Source organism: Emys orbicularis, chromosome 20 (assembly GCF_028017835.1).
Source record: "Emys orbicularis isolate rEmyOrb1 chromosome 20, rEmyOrb1.hap1, whole genome shotgun sequence".
Taxonomy (NCBI): domain Eukaryota; kingdom Metazoa; phylum Chordata; order Testudines; family Emydidae; genus Emys; species Emys orbicularis.
Genome location: NC_088702.1, coordinates 22,098,428 through 22,112,949, shown reverse-complemented (window position 1 = coordinate 22,112,949; position 14,522 = coordinate 22,098,428). Strand labels below are relative to the sequence as shown.

Sequence of the window (14,522 nt, the reverse complement as noted above, 5' to 3'; positions counted from 1 at the left end):
TCCACTACACACTTACTTCGGTATAACAAGGATGCTCAGGGGTGTGAAAAAATCCCCTGAGCGACCTGGTTTATACCAATCTAAGCCCCCGTGTAGACAGAGCTGTCGGAAGGAAATTGTCTCCCCCGACATAGCTGCCACCTCTCTCAGAGGTGGAATTATTAAGCAGACAGGAGAGCTCTCTCCTGTCAGCTGAGAACATCTTCACCAGAAGCACTATAGCGGCGCAGCTGCATCGGTGCCAATTTGTAGTGTAGATCTGCCCTTACAGAGTTGATTAAAGCTGCTTGGCCAGCTAACCAGTAGCCAAGGGCTCAGTGGGTACCTCTATACTGCAATAAAATATCAGCAACTGGCCCGTGTCCCCCAAGGGGCCCAGAGCCCAGGATCCTGCCCAAGCCCAGAGGTCTACACTGTAATTTTATTGCCCCACAGCCCAAGCCCCATGAGCCTGAGCCAGCTGACACAGGCCAGCCACGGGTGTTTTACTGCAGTGTAGACGTACCCAGTGTGTCTATTTCCCTGTTCTGCTTGTCCAACGGACAGAGAAACAAACAGAGAAATGCCACCAAGTTGCATGTAGGACCTCACTTTGCTTGGCCAAAATATAATAGTCCTAATAATAAAATAATTAAGGGGCAGATCCCCAGCTGGGGTCAATGGGCCGTAGCTCCACTGGGGAGATTGGGAACAGATTCCCAGCTGGGATAAAACAGCCATAGCTCCAGGATCTGGCCCTAGGTCTTGAGGACGTATGGTAGATATAATGGCAGGGTCATAGGGGTGATTAAAACTAAATGGAATTAATAACTGAAATATTTGTTCTCCTTTTCAAAGACTGGTAGCAGAGGTCGATTGAGCAGCTCACAGGAAGTCACAGTAAAAGTCCAGCAATTGATCCAGTAGTGGTTGGGAATAAATCTCCCACTATGATCGAAGAAGAATTCAAAGCTGATGTCCAAGAAGGAAACCTTAAAGAAGCAGCTTCAATAGCGCAGCGGATGATGAAGTCACCTGTATTATTCGAAATTGCCGTCGTCGGAGAGTCGGGCTCTGGAAAGTCATCGTTTGTCAATGCCTTCCTGGGCTTAGCTGATGATGATATAGGCGCCACTGAGGTCGGGATGGTGGAAACAACAAAGTGGCCAACCCTATATTCACATCCTGAGTACCCTAACGTTTTCTTATGGGATCTTCCAGGAATTGGAACGCCAAATTTTCAGTCAATTGAACACAAGATGACGGATACATACTTGTCAGGATATGATTTTTTCCTTATTGTCACTGCTACACGCTGTGACGTTGTGCAGTCTATATGGTTTTATAAAAATATAAGTGAATATAATGTAACTGGGATATGCTTCATGCAAAAGGTCTCTTGTAAGGTATCATTACAAAGCTCATAATCTACTGAGTGTGATCATCCTATTTGTAGAAATGTACCACTCTTGTATCTAAAACTAGAAATATAAAATGTAACTCTGAGGGCCTATTGTAATTATGTAAAGTGTGGGCCATTAATGATGGTTTGGAATCTTGATGACTCCCATTGTCTGCAGATGGCTGTTTACCTGTGAGTCTCCCTGTATATGTGTGTGCTGGCAAGTGAGTAATGAAGTCTTGCAGTGACATGTGATCATGTCACCTGAACTGGAATCCATCTTTAACCTGGTGCTTTTCCAGTGAGGGGAGGGGGTGGAAACCCAGAGGGACAAAGGGTTCCCGCCTTATGCAAAAGATATATAAAGGGGTGGAAGAGAACAGAGAGGAGAGAGGAGCCATCATGGAGAATCCCCTAGATAACACCTAAGCTGGAACAAGAGCTGTACCAGGGGAAAGAATTGTGCCCAGGCCTGGAAGGTGTCCAGTCTGAGAAAAACTTACTGAAGCATCTCTGAGGGTGAGATTATCTGTATTTAGTTTGATTAGGCATAGATTTGCGCATTTTATTTTATTTTGCTTGTGACTTACTTTGTTCTGTCTGTTACTACTTTGAACCACTTAAATCCTACTGTCTGTATTTAATAAAATCACTTTTTATTTAGTAATTTACTCAGAGTATGTATTAATACCTGGGGGAGCAAACAACTGTGCATATCTCTCTATCAGTGTTATAGAGGGCGAACAATTTATGAGTTTGCCCTGCATAAGCTTTATGCAGGGTAAAACGGATTTATCTGGGTTTAGACCCCATTGGGAGTTGGGCATCTGAGTGCTAAAGACAAGCACACTCCTGTGAGCTGTTTTTAGGTAAACTTGCAGCTTTGGGACAAGTAATTCAGACCCTTGGTCTGTGTTGGAGCCAGACTGGAGTGTCTCGCTCAGCAAGACGGGGTGCTGGAGTCCTGAGCTGGCAGGGAAAACAGAAGCAGGGGTAGTCTTGGCACTTCGGGTGGCAGCTCCCAAGGGGGTTTCTGTGATCCAACCCGTCACACACGCTTCAAAGATATCCATGCCAACCTGGCACAGAAGATCCAGGAGAACGCGAAGAAGTTTTATTTTGTGCGCTCCAAAGTGGACCAAGACTTGGGGGCTGAAAAGAGAAAAATAAACTATAGTGAGGCGAGAACCCTGCAGCAGATCAGAGAGGACTGCCAAGCCCATCTACAAAGAGCAGGAGTGAATGACCCTCAGGTTTTTCTCCTCTCCAGCTGGGAATCTGACAAGCATGATTTTCCCCTCCTGAAGGAAACTCTGGATAAAGAACTCCGCCATGCTATGTTGCAAAACCTGCTGGATACCTCATGCAGGACCCTGCAAGAGAAGAAAACAGACATGCAGAAGACCACATGGAAATCAGCTACCTTTTCAGGCGGTCCTCGTGCTATTCCTCTTCCGGGTCTTTCTCTTGTTGCCGACACAGCTGTCTTGGTGGATTGCATGAGAAATTACTGCAAGGATTTTGGCCTGAATTCTGACTCCCTCTCTGCACTCGCTGAGCAGGTTGGGAAGCGGGAGGAAGATCTGAAGGCCATGATAAGGTCTCCACTGGCCACAGAAATAACAACTGACCTTGTACTGAAGCTGCTGGAGAAGTGTGCAGGTGAAGGAGTGATGTATCTGACTTACTTTGCCTGGAGTATGCCAGTGGTCGGGTCACTGTTTTCTGCACAGGTTTCTTTTGGCACAACAGTGTTTATGCTGGATAACTTTATAAGCGACCTTGCTGAAGATACCCAAAGAGTCCTGGCAAAGGCTTTGGAGGGAGAAGAGAAAAAGTCAAAACAACATCACCAAGAAATCAATTTGCCTGTAATGCATGGAAAAAACCCAACCAATCCAATCTCAGCTGGAGGCATGTGTGACACTGGCAGACCAGGTGCCAGCTCATGCCAAGACTCTAGGCCTCAGCCCTGACAAATTCATAGCTGGAAACCAGTCTGTGTGTGAGGATTGCTAATATAGATGTTAAGCTTGCAAAAATGTGCTAAGACGTTAGGAAATACTAGTGAGTTCCTGCCTGCATGAATCTCGCTTTTAATGTCTGTATCCCCTGCTATATATAAGGTAATATTTGAGGGCTCTGTAAAAATGTTTGCTCTGAAACTGTAAACCCAGTCAGGAAAGAAACCTCATCAGGTGTGAAATACTGGTTTGCCCCGGGAGGGGTTATCTCCTGCCCATCAGGAAGGCTTATTGATCCAAACAGGCCATTGTGGGACATCATAGATCAGTGATTCTCAACCAGTGGTACATGTTCCCTTGAGGGTACGCAGAGCTCTGTCAGGGGTACATCAGCTCATCTATACATTTGCCTAGTTTTACAACAGGTGACATAAAAGGCACTAGCGAAGTCAGTGCAAACTGAAATTTCATACAGACAATGACTTGTTTATACTGCTCTATAGACTATCCACTGAAATGCAAGTACAATATTATATCCCAGTTGATTTATTTTATAATTATATGATAAAAATGAGAAAGGCAGCAATTTTTCGGTAATAATGTCCTTTGACAGCGCTGTGACACTTTTGTATTTTTCTGTCTGATTTTGTAAGCGAGTAGTTTTTAAGTGAGGGGAAACTTGGGGGCACACAAGACAAATCAGACTCCTGCAAGGGAAACAGTCATCTGGAAAGATTGAGAGCCATTGTCATAAACCAAAGACTTTGTTGATTGTTCCCTTGCACACCCATAAAGAGGGGAGGGGCAGAAGCAGTCATTCTGTCAGCTTAAACTCTGGGGGAAAGGAGGGACTAAAACTACCTGACAAGAAAAAATATAATCTTTATCTGGCTTGAACTCTAAAAGGGCAAAACACAGGCAAAAGAGTCCCAGGTTAGCCTGGGTTAGCCCTAAGGAGCATATAAAGCTGATATTTTACTGTGTTGTGTGTGTGTAAATTTACCTTCGTTAATCTTGTAAATAAGGAACTCTTCTGTCCTTTATTATAAGATTGACCAAAAGCATTGTCTTTGGTGCGAGATCTAACATGCAGTTGACGTGGGATAAGTGATGGATCCATTGGAACTGGGAGAAACCTAAATATTGCTGTGATTTTTGGTGTAAGTGACCATCTATCATAAAGGCAGGTTTGTCTGGGTGGCAAAATCAATCAGGGTACCCCAGGGGACTGTCTGTGACTCCATGATTGGGCTGTTATGGTGCCTGAGGGGTTTACACTTGATTCTTGGTTGGTGAAATCAAAACATAGAACTCACAGCCAGTTTGGGGGTTTGTGCCCTGTTTCTGGCAGTTTGCCCTGCGGTTGGTACTCATGACCTTGAGTCTCTCCAGGCAGCGTGACAGAATGATGCCAAGTTCAGGCCTGGTCTACAGGCAAAAGTTGTACCAGTTTAACCAAAATCCCTTTTTAATTTGATTTAGTTAGACTAGAGCAAACCTCTGTGAGGACACCTTTAACTGGTTCCTGAGTGTCTTATAGCCATTTAGCTTAATTCATGTGTCATAGAGGTCCCAGCTCTGCTCCTTTGTATTACTGGAAAGCTGTGTGTGAATTATGCAGGCCCAGGGAACAAATGGGTCGCCGCCATCTAATGATGCAGGAACCTAATGAAGACCCCAAAGGGTATCTGTCCCACTGGGGACTAATGCAGGTCATGGCAGGCATAACCCGCCCTGAAAACACAGAAGGAGCCCCCTCAGATAACCCTGATGCAGCAGCATATGGCACAAATGCCTTAAGGGACCGTGCTGCAACTCTTCTCCCTTACTGTGCCAATAAGCTCAGCGTATGGGCACCTAACCAACCCGCTAGCATGACTGAGCTCTGAGATCTGATCACACAGATCACCGCTCATTCTGGCCCCCCACTCCAAATAAAAAAGGAAAGAACTCCCTTTGTGGTTGCGCTTGAGCAAATAACTTACTCAAATGAGAGTGGCAGTATGGGACTAGGGGTTTTCTCGAGGTCGCTACCATGGACGGGGGAGTTATAAGCAAGGGGGGCATTATTCATGTTCAGACCCCCGACCTTCTCAAAATAATCCCAATGGTTCCCAACGACATGAAAAAGAGGGACAAGATTCCTATGACTCCCAGATCTGCTGATTGGCTTTGCGGGCTGTAATGCGACAAGGAGGTGATCGGGAGCACTGAGATGGAGCCCCAACCCAAGATTTAGTCCAAGAAGCCCTAAAACCACAAGAGAATCAGGGGTGTGTAACTACCAAGTGCCTCCCCCCGAGCAATCAGAACTAGGGGGGCTGGCTGTACACGAGCACCCCACATAATATAGGAGTGCAGCAATGGGGCTCACAGGTAACATTTCATGGGATTCTGGGGGGCGACCGTACATTTCTGTCCAGCAGGAGAATCACGCTCCTACCCTGGCTTTACTTGATACCGGAGCCTCTGTCTCTTTGATTAAAGCCACTCCAAAGGCAGGGGAGAAAGTGAAGCAAGTCACTTTGAAATCTTTTCAAGGAAAGCCAAGTAAGGGCTGGGAATGGGCACAGGTCCCATTTTCAATAAAAGGCTTTGAAACAAAATGGAACTTAATGCAGATCCCTGACATGACTGATGACATTATTTTAGGAGCAGATGGGCTGTATCATAACAACATAATAATCAATTTACCTGGGGGCATATTATGGAAACAAGAAATCCCCTCTGACTGCTCTGACCAGGAAAAGCAGAATCTCATTGTAACCAAAGGGGGAGGTAAACTTGTTGCTGCTCTCACTACAGAGCAAGCCGAGGAGTGGCGCTCAAAATTCCCCATGGTCTGGACACAAAGAAAAACAGACTGTGGAAAGATCAAGGCCTGTGTTAAAATTATAGGTGAATTAGTACCCCCTCAAAAACAATATCCCTACCCAAAGGAAGCAGAAGCCCAACTGATACAGATTGTACAGGACTTGGAACAACAGGGAGTTATTAGAAAAACTAACTCTCCTTTTAACTCTCCCATGTGGCCAGTTTTAAAGGCAGACGGGAAGTCCTGGCGGTTAACTATAGACTATAGAAGGATTAATAAAGGATCTGTACCTATGGCTCCAATTGTGTCAGATATGACACAGATTATACAGAAAGTACAAGCCACCTCCAAATACTTCTCAGTGATCAATTTGGCTAACTGTTTCTTTGCCATACTCCTACACCCAGAATTACAGGATAGGTTTGCATTCACCATAAAACACCAACAATTTGTGTTTTGTCGATTACGCAATCTATTTATTTAAACAGTTTTTTAATTAACACATTGGTCTACACCTTTAAAAATAAGTTTATGCCCAAATACATTTGTTAGTCTCTAAGGTGCCACAAGGTATCCTCATTGTTTTTGCTCACACAGACTAACACTGCTACCCCTCTGAAAACTACCTAGAGTGTAATTAAATGATGGATGTTAGCAGCATATGGGTCTATAACAAATACATTTTTGCAGCCAAATCTTACAAACTGTTCAGATTGGTTTGGGTTTCTGTGCATGGAAGGGTTTATACAAAGGGTTATGATAAATACAAAGGATTAAGCTGGAAGGATTTGAGAGAATAAACATCACAACAATGAAATTCATAGCTGGTACTCAAGTTTGTGAGATTCTGCCACCCTCAGAAATATTGAAGAGTCCATAACCAGGAGCTCATAGACTCATAGACTCTAAGGTCAGAAGGGACCATTATGATCATCTAGTCTGACCTCCCGCATGATGCGGGCCACAAAAGCTGACCCACCCACTCCTGGAAGAATTCTTTCCCTTGACTCAGCTGTTGAAGTCCCCAAATCATGATTTAAAGACTTCAAATCACTGAGAATCCTTCAGCAAGGGACCCCTGCCCCATGCTGCGGAGGAAGGAGAAAAACCTCCAGGGCCTCTGCCAATTTACCCTGGAGGAAAATTCCTTCCCGACCCCAAATATGGCGATCAGCTGAACCCCGAGCATGCGGGCAAGATTCTCTAGCCAGACCCTCTGGAAAAAGTTCTCTGTAGTAACTTTTAATATCCCATCATTGACCATTGTTACTAATTACCAGCGATGACACGTTATTGAGCTATTGACTAAAACCAATTTATCTCATCAAACCATCCCCTCCATAAACTTATCAAGCTTAATCTTAAAGCCAGAGAGGTCTTTCGCCCCCACTGTTTCCCTCGGAAGGGTGTTCCAGAACTTCACCCCTCTGATGGTTAGAAACCTTCGTCTAATTTCAAGCCTAAACTTCCCGACGGCCAGTTTATATCCATTCTAAATGACTTACCACTGGAAGAGAAGGACATACAGCCCAGCAGACACACAAACACAGCTATACAATGGCTGATTGAGGGCAGCAGCTGCTTGTATCTGTTCATGTAAAGGAGCAGCAGCTCCTCAAAAGGTGTTCTGGGGAAAAGGTCCGGGAAAAGTGCAGCCCTGGGGAGATTTGGTAAGATCAGGGTATTCCCAGAGGAATCAGCCTTTGGCTAGGTCTACACTATGGGGGGGGTGGGGTGTCGACCTAAGATACGCAACTTCAGCTACATGAATAGCGTAGCTGAAGTTGTGTATTTTAGGTCGACTTACCTGGCTGTGAGGACGGCGGCGAGTCCACCGCTGCTGCGCCGCTATCGACTCCGCTTCCGCCTCTTGCCGCGGTGGATTTCCGGAGTCGACAGCAGAGCCATCGGGGATTGATTTTATTGCGTCTTCACTAGACGTGATAAGTCGATCCCCAATAGATCGATTGCTACCTGCCGATCCGGCGGGTAGTGAAGACGTGCCCTTTGAGTGTAACAGCCCAAGTGGCCCTACCTGGGAACCTGACCCAAACCCCAGTGTAGGCAAAGGAAAAGTTCAGAGAATAAATGGCCATGCTGGAATATTACCATTCCCCAAAAATAGCGAGTTGGGAAAAATGGGAAAGTTTCATTGTAATGTAAACACTATTTGAGGTGTGACAGCACGTTTGTTTCTTCCCAGCAGGGAGAGGTTACAGGTGCTCATTGCAGCGCTGCTCCTGCAGCCTGAAACCCCCAAAGCGGGGCTGGCTGTGGGGATATTTAACCCCTGAATGTGCCTGGGGCAGCAGCCCCTCCCCTGTCTGAGCAGCTCCCTGTCTACTGGTGTCCCAAGGGGCTGCTCCTGCCTTTGTACGTGTCACCATGGGAAGGGGAGGGGCAGATTATGTCTGCAGCAGGCATCTCCTAACCTAAACCCAGAGCTTCTTTCCTCTGACCTCCCCCTGAACGTGTTTGTGCCAGGAATGAATTTGAAAAGAGTGCCGCAGAAGCTCCCAGCCCTGCTATTGGCTTTGCCAGATACACCTCTGCGTTCTTATTGGCTGAGCAGAGAATAGCCAGCCCAGGGAGGGGAGGGGAAGATGGGGGGGAGGGTGAGCCATATTGCTCCTGGCAGCTGAGGGGAGGAGGCAGAGGAGTAAGCAGTGTTGCTCCCACCTAGGGTACAAAACTTGAGGGGCTTCTATACATTTGCCCTTGTTTCTCAGTAATGCTATTTTGACTTTTTCTCTTCTTCCCCCAAAGCCTTTGCCAGGACTCTTTGGGTATCTTCAGCAAGGTCGCTTATAAAGTTATCCAGCATAATAATTGTTGTGCCAAAAGAAACCTGTGCAGAAAACAGTGACCCAAGCACTGGCATACTCCAGGCAAAGTAAGACATATATTTCACTCCCCCACCTACAGACTTTGCCAGTAGCTTCAGTACAAGGTCAACTGTTATTTCTGTGGCCAATGGAGACCTTATCACGGCCTTCAGATCTTCCTCCCGCTTCCCAACCTCCTTAGCGAGTGCAGTGAGGGACTCAGAATTCAGGCCAAAGTCCTTGCAGTAATCTCTCATGCAATCCACCATGATAGAAATGTCAGCAAAAAGAGAAAGACCTGGAAGAGGAATAGCTGCAAGACCACCTGACAAGGTAGCTGGTTTCCATGTGGTCTTCTGCATGGCTTTTTTCTTTTCTTGCAGGGTCTGGTTCGAGATATTAAGCAGCTTTTGCCGTGTACCATGATAGGGGAGCACCTTTTCCAGAGTTTCCTTCAGGAGGGGGAAATCGTGCTTGTCAGATTCCCAGTTGGAGAGGAGAAAAACCTGAGGGTCATTCACTCCTGCTTTTTGTAGATGGGCTTTGCAGTCCTCTCTGATCTGCTGCAGGGTTCTCGCCTCACAATAGTTTTTTCCCCTCATTTCAACCTCCAAGTGCTGGTCCACTTTGGAGCTCACAAAATAAAACTTCTTCCCCTTCTCCTGAATTTTTTGTGCAAGTTTGGCATGGATATCGCTGAAGCGTGTAGCTGTGACGATAATGAAAAAATCATACATTAAGCATGTAACAGTCAACTCAAGTTTATCTGACTGAAAATTTGGAGTTCCAATTCCTGGAAAGTCCCATAAGAAAACATTAGGGTATTCAGAATGTGAATATAGGCTTGGCCGCTTTGTTGTTTCCACCACCCCGACCTCAGCGGCTCCTTCATCATCATCACCTAAGCCCTGAAAGGCATTGACAAACGATGACTTTCCAGAATCCGACTCCCCGATGACAGCAATGTGGAAACATCCAAGTGACTTCATCATCTGCTGCACTATCAAAGCTGCTTTTTTAAGGTTTCCTTCTTGGACAGCAGCTTTGAATTCGCCTTCACTCATAGCGGGAGATTTATTCCCAACCACTACTGGATGAATTGCTGGACTTTTACTGTGACTTCCTGTGAGTAGCTCAGTCGACCTCAGCTGCCAGTCTTTGAAAAGGAGAACAAATATTTCAGTTATTAAAAATAAATGGAATTAATCTCCCATATGACCCTGCTGTTATATCGACCAGAAGTCCTCAGGACCTAGGGCCAGATCCTGAGGCCACAGCTGATTGACCCCAACTGGGATCTGCCCCTTAATTATTTTATTATTATTACTATGTGAGGTCCTACGTGCAACTTGATGGCATTTGTTTGTTGGTTGGTTGGTTTGTTTGTTTGTTTGCCTGCCTGTTAGTAGGCAATGCTACTAGATTAAATGCTTGTCTCTTTCACCGACAGAAGCTGGTCCAATAAAAGCTATCCCCGCACTCACCTTTAATATCCTGGGACTGAAACGGATACAGCTACATCACAAACAATATTTTCCCCATGGAAAGTAACATGTTGACACCTTAATGACTGATCTCGCAGACAGAAAGAAAAGACATGATAACGGGAGGGGGAGGGGGAGCATACAGAGCCCCTGGCGTGGGGTTGGGGCTGCAGGGAGTCCTTCAAATAGAGGGGGATAGTGGAGGCACCAGGGAGCTCATGGAGAGAGAGAATTTCAGCTGTGGCTGGAAGAAGACAAAGTTAGAAGAAATCTACTTGAACCAAGACTGTAGCTGGCTAAGTCTGAGCAACTAGAAAGCGCATTTACTTTTATTTGCTTGTCATCATTTTTGTCTTTATCCCTTGTACCTGAACTCACTTACAACCTCTCTCTTGTTAACAAACCTGTTTTACTTTTCATCTAACCCCCCGCAGTGCTGGGTATGAACTGAAGTGAGTGGTAACTCCAGCAAAAGTAAGGGTATGTCTACATTACGAAATTAGGTCGATTTTATAGAAGTCGATCTTTAGAAAGTGATTTTATACAGTCAATCTTGTATGTCCCCACTAAGCGCAATAGGTCAGCAGAGTGCGTCCTCAATACCATGGCTAGCATCAACTCATGGAGTGGTGCACTGTGGTAGCTATCCCACAATCCCTGCTGTCCATTGGAATTTTGGGTTAAGCTCCCAGTGCCTGATGGGACAAAAACATTGTCCTGAGTGGTTTTGGGTACATGTTGTCAGTCTCCCTCCCTCCTTGAAAGCAATGGCAAACAATCATTTTGCGCCTTTTTTCCTGGGTTATCCATGCAGACACCATAGCACGGCAAGCATGGAGCCCACTCAGCTCACCGCTGCTGTTGTGAGCATTGTAAACACCTCGCACATTATCCTGCAGTATGTGCAGAGCCTAGCTAGGAATTGCCAGCACAAGGACGATTGTGAGGAGGACATGTACACAGACACTCCTGAAAGCATCGGATGTGGCAATTGGGATATCATGGCGGTAGTGGGGCTGGTTGATACAGTGGAACGCCAATTCTGGACCCAGCAAACAAGCACAGGCTGGTGGGATCGCATAGTGTTGCAGGTATGGGATGAGTCCCAGTGGCTGCAAAACTTTTGCATGCATAAGGGCACTTTCATGGAACTGTGTGACTTGCTTTCCCCCACCCTGAAGCACAGGAATACCAAGATGAGACCTGCCCTGACAGTTGAGAAGCGAGTGCTGATAGGCCTGTGGAAGCTTGCAACGCCGGTCAGTCAGGAATCATTTCAGAGTGGGCAAATCTACCGTGGGGGCTGCTGTGATCCAAGTAGCCAAGGCAATCAGTAACCTTCTGCTAACAAGGGTAGTGACTCTGGGAAATATGCAGGTCATGTGGACGGCTTTGCTGCAATGGGGTTCCCTAACTGTGGTGGGGCGATAGATGGAACGCATATCCCTATCTTGGGACCAGACCACCTTGCCAAACAGTACACAAACCGCAAGGGGTACTTCTCAATGGTGTTGCAAACTGGTTGATGTTTCACTGACATCAACGTGGGATGGTCAGGAAATGTGCATGACGCTAGCATCTTTAGGAACTCCAGGCTGTTCGAAAAACTGCAAGAAGGGTCTTTCCTCACAGACAAGAAAATTACCATTGGGGACCCAGCCTACCCCTTGCACTCATGGCTCATGAAGCCATACACAGGCAGCCTGGACAGTAGTAAGGAGCAGTTCAACTATAGGCTGAGCAAGTGCAGAATGGTGGTAGAATGTGCCTTTGGACATTTAGAAGCGCGCTGGTGCTGTTTGCTGAGTAGGTTAGACCTCAGCGCAACCAATATCCCCATTGTGCTTGCTGTGTGCTCCACAATCTCTGTGAAAGTAAGGGGGAGACGTTTATGGCAGGGTGGGAGGTTGAGGCAAATCACCTGGCTGCCAATTTTGAGCAGCCAGACACCAGGGCGATCAGAAGAGCACAGCTATGCGCGCTGCACATCAGAGAGGCTTTGAAAACCAGTTTCACGCCTGACCAGGCTACAGTGTGAAAGTTGTGTGTTTCTCCTTGATGCAAAACCACCTGCTTTGTTGAATATACTTCCCTGTAAGCCAATCCCTCTTCCCCCCTTCGACCACAGCTGGCAACGGAAATAAAGTCCCTATTGTTTTGAATCCATTCATTCTTTATTTATTAAAAGAAAAGTGAGATCACTGACAAGGTAGCCCTGGGGGGAGGAGGGAAGGACAAGGCCACATTGCTTATTGTAGCCACACTACAAATCAAAGCTGTTTGAATGACAGCCTTCTGTTGCTTGGGCCATCCCCTGGAGTTGAGTGACTGGGTGCCTGGAGCCTCCCCCTCCCGTGTTCTTGGGCATCTGGTTGAGGAGGCTATGGAACTTGGCGAGGAGGGCGGGCAGTTATACAATGGATGCAGCGGGGTCTGAGCTCTAGTTGCCTTTCCTTCAGCTCCACCAGATGCCTGATCATGTCCATTTGCTCCCCCATTAGCCTCAGCATCTCCTCCTCTGTGTTCCAATCATGCTCACTGTATGCTTTCCTGGCCTCTGCCACCGAATGCCTCCATGCATTCAGCTGGGCCCTATCAGTGCGGGAGGACTGTATGAGCTCTGAAAATATGACATAGCGAGTGTGTTTTTTCGCCTTCTAATCTGCGATAACCTCAGGGACGGAGATGATACAGGGAGCATAGAAACATTTGCAGCTGCAGGGGGGGAAAGGGAGAGTACAATTTAAGACGATACATTTCTGAGAACAAAAGGGAGACTCTTTCACAGTGAATCAAGCAATTCACAGCAGACAGCACATGTGTTTTAGGTACAAGGTCGCATTTTGCCTTTTATATTGAGTGCCTACTGGTATGGTGACACATCACACACGGCTGGGTGACAAAATTCGGTTTCCAGGCAGCCATGGTAAGCCAAAGGGTATGTGGGGTTGGCTTCTTCTGCCTTCATAACATGTGGGAACGGTTTCAAACTGTAGCGCCCTCCTTTCCCATAGCAAGTAATGCCGGTTGGGTTTGCCATTTAAAAGGAGGGGCTGCGGTTTTGGGGTGGATGTGCAGCACACCCTTCCCCCCACCGCGTGGCTATTCTCTGGGATGATTACTTTTAGCCAAGCGCAAACAGCCCAGCATGAACGGGGTCCTTTTACTGTTCCCTTACAAAAATTCCCCTATTTCAACCAGGTGACCATGAATGATATCACTCTCCTGAGGCTGACACAGAAAGATAAAGACCAAATGTTGCTTGAATGCGACCAAAACCCAGGACCATTCGCTGCCATGCTTTGTGCTGCAATGATTCCAGACTACTTGCTACTGGCTTGTTGTGGTAAAGTGTCCTACCGTGGAGGACGAAATAAGGCAGCCTGCCCCAGAAACCTTCTGCAAAGGCTTTCAGAGTACCTCCAGGAGAACTTCATGGAGATGTCCCTGGAGGATTCCCGCTCCATCCCCAGGCATGTTAACAGACTTTTCCAGTAGCTGTACTGGCTGCGAATGCATCCCAATTCTTCGGGACAAATCAAACATTAAACACAATTTCTTTTAACCCCTGTAGTGTAGTTACAAATGTGCAGTCACCAGAGGTGCCTTCTCCACCTTCAGGGTCTGAGAACAATTCGCCCTGGGAGGTTATTGGCTCCAGAGTGATGAAAAGGTCCTGGCTGCCTGCGAGAATGGATTCTCCATTGGCCTACTGCACATTCTCCTCCTCCTCCTCTTCCTCATCCACAAAATCCTCCTCCATGTTGCGTGAAACTCCACCCTTTCAGGTGTCCACGGATGGTGGTGGGGGTACTGGTAGGGTCTCCCTGCCCTAGAATGGCATGCAGCTGATCACAGAAGTGGCATGTATGGGGCTGTGACCCAGAGCGACTGTTTGCCTCCTTTGTCTTGTGGTAGGCTTGTCTGAGCTCCTTAACTTTCACGTGGCACTGCTGTGTGTCCCTGGTGTAGCCTCTCTCCACCATGCCCTGTGCGATTTTGGCATATATATCAGCATTTCTTCTGCTGAATTGGAGTTCTGTCTGCACAGAT

The 14,522-nt window shown here is 46.7% G+C and overlaps 2 protein-coding genes across 2 annotated transcripts; one reads left to right on the top strand and one right to left on the bottom strand.

The window, feature by feature from the left end:
• Nucleotides 1–859: 859 nt before the first annotated feature.
• On the top strand, nucleotides 860–3,357 carry LOC135892591 (interferon-inducible GTPase 5-like). The gene is made up of 2 exons (XM_065420389.1): nucleotides 860–1,288; nucleotides 2,433–3,357. The coding sequence occupies exons 1-2, from the start codon at nucleotides 930–932 to the stop codon at nucleotides 3,355–3,357; spliced, it is 1,284 nt and encodes a 427-aa protein (XP_065276461.1). The 5' UTR covers nucleotides 860–929.
• Nucleotides 3,358–8,894: 5,537 nt separating this feature from the next.
• LOC135892155 (interferon-inducible GTPase 5-like) lies at nucleotides 8,895–10,049 on the bottom strand. Its single transcript, XM_065419853.1, has one exon. It carries the CDS (start codon nucleotides 10,047–10,049, stop codon nucleotides 8,895–8,897), a length of 1,155 nt encoding a protein of 384 aa, XP_065275925.1.
• Nucleotides 10,050–14,522: the final 4,473 nt, after the last annotated feature.

Excerpts from the sequence above, each read along its gene's own strand:
- LOC135892591 (XM_065420389.1), top strand. The coding sequence starts at position 930 with ATGATCGAAGAAGAATTCAAAGCTGATGTCCAAGAAGGAAACCTTAAA. Across the intron at positions 1,289-2,432 it reads TTTTTCCTTATTGTCACTGC|CACACGCTTCAAAGATATCC; the intron begins TACACGCTGTGA and ends TCCAACCCGTCA.
- LOC135892155 (XM_065419853.1), bottom strand. The coding sequence starts at position 10,049 with ATGAGTGAAGGCGAATTCAAAGCTGCTGTCCAAGAAGGAAACCTTAAA.